This window comes from Salmo salar, chromosome 03 (assembly GCF_965601325.2).
Source record: "Salmo salar chromosome 03, fSalSal1, whole genome shotgun sequence".
NCBI classification, from domain to species: domain Eukaryota; kingdom Metazoa; phylum Chordata; class Actinopteri; order Salmoniformes; family Salmonidae; genus Salmo; species Salmo salar.
This window is the reverse complement of record NC_138293.1, coordinates 8,080,343-8,087,988: the sequence shown is the minus strand read 5'-3', so window position 1 is coordinate 8,087,988 and position 7,646 is coordinate 8,080,343. Positions and strand designations below refer to the sequence as shown.

At 46.5% G+C, this 7,646-nt stretch overlaps 1 protein-coding gene across 1 annotated transcript; it reads left to right on the top strand.

The window, feature by feature from the left end:
- The first annotated feature begins 1,690 nt into the window (after positions 1–1,690).
- Positions 1,691–7,641, top strand: LOC145877465 (E3 ubiquitin-protein ligase rnf213-alpha-like). Its single transcript, XM_082973040.1, has 10 exons — positions 1,691–1,785; positions 1,917–2,096; positions 2,204–2,370; positions 2,535–2,637; positions 4,012–4,126; positions 4,272–4,502; positions 4,764–4,925; positions 5,136–5,258; positions 5,413–5,555; positions 7,485–7,641. Exons 2-10 carry the CDS (start codon positions 1,942–1,944, stop codon positions 7,639–7,641), a joined length of 1,356 nt encoding a protein of 451 aa, XP_082829166.1. The 5' UTR covers positions 1,691–1,785; positions 1,917–1,941.
- Positions 7,642–7,646: the final 5 nt, after the last annotated feature.

The following is a 7,646-nucleotide window of genomic DNA, read 5'->3' as shown; positions in this document are numbered from 1 at the left end:
TCAAATAACCTTTACACAGCCTGGAGGTGTGTTGGTTCATTGTCATGTTGAAAAACAAAGGATAGTCCCACTAAGCACAAACCAGATGGGATGGCATATTGCTGCAGAATGCTATGGTAGCCATGCTGGTTAAGTGTGCCTTGAATTCTAAATAAATCACTGACAGTGTTACCATCAATGCACCCCCACACCTTCACACCTCCTCCTCCATGCTTCACGGTGGGAACCATACACCCGGAGATCATCTGTTCACCTACTCTGCGTCAAACAAAGACAAGGACAGATTTCCACCGGTCTAATGAACATTGCTCATGTTTCTTGATCCAAGAAAGTCTCTTCTTCTTGTTGGTGTCCTCTAGTCGTGGTTTCTTTGCAGCAATTCGACCATAAAGGCCTGATTCATGCAGTCTCCTCTGAACAGTTGATGTTGAGATGTGTCTCTTGAACTCTGTGAAGCATTTATTTGGGCTGCAATCTGAAGTGCCGCTAACTCTAATGAACGTATCCTCTGTAGCGAGGTAACTCTGGGTCTTCCTTTCCTGTGGCGGTCCTCACGAGAGCCAGTTTCATCATAGCGCTTGATGGTTTTTGCGACTGCACTTGAAGAAACCTTAATGTCTAAAACTAATGCTGGACTCTCGCTTCTCTTTGCTTCTTTGAGCTGTTCTTTCCATAATATGGACTTGGTCTTTTACCAAATAGCCCTATCTTCTGTATACCACCCCAACCTCGTCACAACACAACTGGTTGGCTCAAACGCGTTACGACAGAAAGAAATTCCACAAATTAACTTTGAACAAGGCACACCTGTTAATTGAAATGTATTCAAGGTGACTACCTCATGAAGCTGGTTGAGAGAATGCCAAGTGTGTGCGAAGCTGTCATCAAGGCAAAGGGTGGCTACTTTGAAGAATATCAAATATCAAATATATTTTGAATTAACACTTTTTTTGGTTACTACATGATTCCATATGTGTTATTTCATAGTTTTGATGTCTGTGTTTGTGTTTTGATACAATGTAGAACATAGTAAAACTTATATATAAATAAATAAAAGCTAAGTAATTGTTTGTCTGAATTAACTTTCTCCCAGATATGGTTAATTCTTCCAGAATAAGTAAAGATTTGTCCTTGTTTGTTTTGTGTTTTTAGTAATCATTGGAACCGTATCTGCATCGTCTTTCTGTTTGTGGAACACATGCTGATAGGCTTTGAGTCTGAGGAGAGGGAGCTCAAGTCTCTGGTCCTTGATCACACTCGTACCATAGGCAAAGTGAGTTTATATCATATATTTTTGTTCTTTAAGTCAACATGCCACCAATTACATTTGTGCTTTGTTTATACTTCTACATAGTTTAAGTCTGATGGTTGCTAAACCTGAAATATGGGATGGAAATAAATGTAAATGTCAACCTGAGCTCTTGAACTATGTTAACGTATTGCAATTTTCTCATTGCATTGAACTTTGTGCGTAAAGGATAAATTCAGTATTTTACAAGTGAATGTTTAAACGGTTCCTAACCCTGGAACTTCAGCTAACTTTTGACACCACTAGCTAAAAACCAATGGGAGTAATGGGCGACAACTATGTCATTTAAAAAAAAAACATTCAACTGAAATCAACTCAATTGGTTGGATGTCATTTTAACTAATCTATGTGACTGCTAATTATCTCGTGTGGCAGATTCTGGCAAAAAACTCAGACGTAAAATCGGAGGAACCATTTGCGGCCATCATTACAGTACTGAAGACTTGCAAGCAAAAAGCAAGTGATCTGATTTGCAAGTAGGTCTATATGATATAATTTATTTAGTGTAAAAGTCTATTCATATTATATGTCTACATTATTCGCTGTGGTTGATAAGCTGTATACAGAATTTGATGTTTAATAACGGCAGCTATTTTTTTCTCTTTAGGTTTGGTTTCCAGTGCCGTGTGTGCATGGGGGAACCACAAGACCCCGTGGACCTGCCCTGCCACCACATGTTCTGTCTGACCTGTGTCAGAGGATGTCTCAACACAGGCCAAATGTACTGCCCCACGTGCAAACACGAACTCCCAGATGACTTCGAGGTCAAAGTGACTGAGGACATAAGGTGGGTGTGTTTTACCCTTTTTTTAAATCTGGATAACCAATGATAAAGGACATGTCTTTCCCTGTTAACCGTCTTATCTGTCTAATCTGTCTACTATGGTTTTGCAGAGCTTGCATCACACTAAACGCTCAGTTCAGGCAGAGTTGCAATGCGTTTTTCATAAACCTGGTCACTACTGTGTGCTTCAAGGACAACATCCCCCCATCAAAAGGTGTCATCCTGCACCTGTTGTCCTTCCTCATGGTTGAGACAGAACCCATCCCACTCATCAGAGGTACCCTCAACACACACACACACACTAGCCAAAATTATAGAGTTTAGATTCCATTTGTTCCTGTATTCTTTTTGACATTTTAAGCATTAAACAGACCAGAGGGAAGATTGTGGCTCAGTAAAATGTTTTTATCTGTGTTCTGATATGTATTATATTTGTACCAGCACAAAGTCAGATACACACCAAAGATTTCTCACCATTTGATGAGTCTATGGACAAGAATCCTGTGGTGCGATCAGTGATACTCAAGCTTCTGCTCAAGTACACGTGAGTGAACCAGGAAATAAATGTTGTTTATACACTATATATACAAAAGTATGTGGACACCCCTTCAAATGAGTGGATTCAGCTATTTCAGCCACACCCGTTGCTGACAGGTGTATAAAATCGAGCACACAGCAATGCGATCTCCATAGACAAACATTGGCTGTAGAATGGCCTTACTGAAGAGCTCTGTGACTTTCAACATGGCACCGTCATAGGATGCCACCTTTCCAGAAAGTCAGTTCGTAAAATGTTTGCCTTGCTGGACCTGCCCCGGTCAACTGTAAGTGCTGTTATTGTGAAGTGGAAACGTCTAGGAGCAACAATGGCTCAGCTGCGAAGTGGTAGGCCACAAAAGCTCACAGAACGGGACCATTGAGTGCTGAAGCGTGTACTGCGTAAAAACTGTCTGTCCTTGTTTGCAACACTCCACTACCGAGTTCCAAACTGCCTCTGGAAGCAACGTCAGCACAAGGACTGTTTGTCGGGAGCTTCATGAAATGGGTTTCCATGGCCGAGCAGCCGTACACAAGCCTAAGATCACCATGCGCAATGCCAAGCGTCGGCTGGAGTGGTGTAAAGCTTGCCGCCATTGGACTCTGGAGCAGTGGAAACGTGTTCTCTGGCGTGATGACTCACGCTTCACCATCTGGCAGTCTGACGGACGAATCTGGGTTTGGCGGATGCCAGGAGAATGCTACCTGCCCCAATGTTTAGTGCCAACTGTAAAGTTTGGTGAAAGCGGAATAATGGTCTGGGGCTGTTTTTCATGGTTCGGGCTCGGCGCCTTAGTTCCAGTGAAGGAAAATCTTAACGCTAACGCATACTATGACATTATAGACGATTCTGTGCTTCCAACTTTGTGGCAACAGTTTGGGGAAGGCCCTTTCCTGTTTCAGCATGACAATGCCCCCGTGCACAAAGCGAGGTCTATACAGAAATGGTTTGTCAAGATCGGTTTGGAAGAACTTGATTGACCTACACAGAGACCTGACCTCAACCCCATCGAACACCTTTGGGATGAATTTGAATGCCAACTGCAAGCCAGGCCTAATCGCCCAACATTAGTACCCAATCTCACTAATGCTCTTGTGGCTGAATGGAAGCAAGTTTCGCAGCAATGTTCCAACATCTAGTGGAAAGCCTTCCCAGAAGAGTGGAGGCTGTTATAGCAGCAAAGGGGGGGGGGACCAACTCCATATTAATGCCCATGATTTTGGAATGAGATGTTTGACGAGCTGGTGTCCACATACTTTTCGTCATGTAGTGTATCACTGCAATGCTGCTGTAACCAGCAACGCAATTCAGTTGGTTTCAGATGTTATCAAACATTTGACTGAAAATTAACTCTTTTTTTTTAAATATTTTTTTTTTTAGCTTTGATGACGTCAAAGAATATCTGCAGCAGTATTTGACATTGATAGAAGAGAGCAACATTCTAGAGGCTGAGGATAAAAATGAACTTTATGCGCTCTACATCAACTGCCTTGAGGTAGGATCTGACAGGATTTCACCCTAAATCAATGGAGTGCTATCACTATTCTATTTGTAAAAGAGGTCTTCTAACCTCAACGGGACTTTATGGATAAATAAAGGTTAAATAAATGGAATAGATGTTTATAACTGTTTTTCTGCAGGACTCCATGTTCGACAGAAAGCCACATGAATGCCAGAAGCCTGCAGATCAGCAGGCCTACCTGCAGAATGAGACTGAGTTCTTGCGTCACTTCCTGGACTTTGTCACTACGTCGGCTGAGACCGTCACAATAGAGTACCTGCAACAGATCGCGAGGGTCCGTCTATGCCTGGACATGGCTGCACACCTGCTCCATAGCAAAAAAATGCATGAAATGTATGCATTCACTACTGTAAGTCGCTCTGGATAAGAGCGTCTGCTAAGTGACTAAAATGTAAATGTAATACAGTCTGGTAAAAACACTCAGTCAATATGGCGTCATGAATTCTGATCCTTGTTGCTTTCAAAATTGTGCTTGTTGGTGTAAATTAATTATAGTTGTTTTTTTATACGGAATGTTTTATAAAGAATGCTTGCAATCACTTTGACTGACTGATCCAAGATCTGTCCTCGGTTCCTCACATTGTGTGCAGGGGAATGTGAAAATCCTCAGGATGTTGTCGAGGAGTTCCTGTGTAAGGAGAGTAAGAACGACTGGTACCGGGTTTACCTGATCCGCAACGTCAGCAGCCAGCACGGTGTAGAGTATGTCCAGAGAATGCTGAAGGATACAGAGAAGTACAGGTGGCTTTTTCCTGAAGAGTTGCAGCAGCAGGTACATCACAGGGTTTCATGAAACGTTTCATACTCCATTTGTTTTAAACTGTTGAAATTACCCATCGGCCCTGTTTCCTGTTCTCTATTGTTTACAAACATGTTTCTAAAGAGGACCTGAGCGGGTTAGATACAATGATGTGTATTTCCTAGCTAGTACTGTGAAGGACGATGTTCTAGATATCAGGGTCTTCCATCGTCTTGTATGCAGAATGAAGATGTTGGCCAGATGGACCAGTATCTCGTCTATGGAGACGACTACCAGGATATCCGCGAGGCTGTTGCCAAAGCAGTACTAGAGGACAGTGTGCAGGAGATTGAGGATACCTGTCAGGTATTAGTTTAACTCCACTAAACTCAATACCACTGTATGTAATGTGTGTGTGTGTGTGTGTGTGTGTATTAGTTTTATTAAAACTATTTCTAACCTAAGAGTTTATGGATGTTTGGTGAATTTGTCCTCATCTTTGTGTGTTGTTTTGTTGTAGAGATGTACTGCACCTGCAAGGAGGCGGACCTTGTATGTCCTGCTGTCTCTTTTCAGAGAAGTCACCAGTCTGTACCGAGCAGCCAACACAGGCCTCTACCCCACCCCTAAGGTAGTAATACAGGCCTCTACCCCGCCCCTAAGGTAGGAATACAGGCCTCTACCCCGCCCCTAAGGTAGGAACACAGGCCTATACCCCACCCCTAAGGTAGGAATACAGGCCTCTACCCCACCCCTAAGGTAGGAATACAGGCCTCTACCCCGCCCATAAGGTAGTAATACAGGCCTCTACCCCGCCCCTAAGGTAGGAAGACAGGCCCCTACCCCACCCCTAAGATAGGAAGACAGGCCTCTACCCCTAAGGTAGGAAGACAGGCCTCTACCCCTAAGTTAGGAAGACAGGCCCCTACCCCACCCCTAAGTTAGGAAGACAGGCCTCTACCCCCATTCTAAGGTAGGAACACAGGCCTCTACCCCGCCCCTAAGGTAGGAAGACAGGCCTCCACCCCTAAGGTAGGAAGACAGGCCTCCACCCCTAAGGTAGGAACACAGGCCTCTACCCCACCCCTAAGGTAGGAATACAGGCCTCTACCCCACCCCTAAGGTAGGAACACAGGCCTCCACCCCACCCCTAAGGTAGGAAGACAGGCCTCCACCCCTAAGGTAGGAAGACAGGCCTCCACCCCACCCCTAAGGTAGGAACACAGGCCTCCACCCCACCCCTAAGGTAGGAAGACAGGCCTCTACCCCACCCCTAAGGTAGGAAGACAGGCCTCCACCCCGCCCCTAAGATAGGAAGACAGGCCTCCACCCCACCCCTAAGGTAGGAAGACAGGCCTCCACCCCACCCCTAAGGTAGGAAGACAGGCCTCCACCCCGCCCCTAAGGTAGGAAGACAGGCCTCCACCCCGCCCCTAAGGTAGGAAGACAGGCCTCCACCCCACCCCTAAGGTAGGAAGACAGGCCTCCACCCCACCCCTAAGGTAGGAAGACCGGCCTCTACCCCGCCCCTAAGGTAGGAACACAGGCCTCCACCCCGCCCCTAAGGTAGGAAGACCGGCCTCTACCCCGCCCCTAAGGTAGGAATACAGTTCTCCACCCCGCCCCTAATGTAGGAACACAGGCCTCTACCCCTTCCCCTAAGGTAGGAAGACAGGCCCCTACCCCGGCCCTAAGGTAGGAAGACAGGCCCCTACCCCACCCCTAAGGTAGGAAGACAGGCCTCCACCCCACCCCTAAGGTAGGAAGACAGGCCTCCACCCCGCCCCTAAGGTAGGAAGACAGGCCTCTACCCCGCCCATAAGGTAGGAAGACAGGCCTCCACCCCACCCCTAAGGTAGGAAGACAGGCCTCCACCCCGCCCCTAAGGTAGGAACACAGGCCTCCACCCCGCCCCTAAGGTAGGAAGACAGGCCTCTACCCCGCCCATAAGGTAGGAAGACCGGCCTCTACCCCGCCCCTAAGGTAGGAACACAGGCCTCCACCCCGCCCCTAAGGTAGGAAGACCGGCCTCCACCCCGCCCCTAAGGTAGGAATACAGGCCTCCACCCCACCCCTAAGGTAGGAATACAGGCCTCCACCCCGCCCCTAATGTAGGAACACAGGCCTCTACCCCTTCCCCTAAGGTAGGAAGACAGGCCCCTACCCCACCCCTAAGGTAGGAAGACAGGCCTCTACCCCACCCCTAAGGTAGGAAGACAGGCCTCTACCCCGCCCCTAATGTAGGAACACAGGCCTCCACCCCGCCCCTAAGGTAGGAAGACAGGCCTCTACCCCACCCCTAAGCTATACACGTTAGACCATCTCCTTCAACTCCACATCAGAGGGAAAACTGTTAGCCCACAACTAACGATAGAGTTGGCAAACTATTCTGATTTTTATGTTATAATAGTTATACTTTGAATTATATTGACTTTTTGTAGACTTCAGAAAATCCCAATTACATTTATCCAAAATGTCTGACTTTGTTTTATTCCTCCAGCAATGCAAAGCACTTGAGGACTTCATCGAGGGATCAAGGTACCTAAATTGCAGGGAAGTGAGGGACTTTGCCAAATAATTGGTTCACAACAGGATGGGAGGACTGAGTGTCCTGGCAGACCGGTCCAGTGTGGAGCACACCCTTATAGAGCTGGTTGTCCACATGTCTGCTGTGCTGCTCACTGGGACAGAAGGGCTGCTCACACCTCTTCAGCAGCTTGGCCTGTCTCCCAACAATATGCTGGTATGATTCTC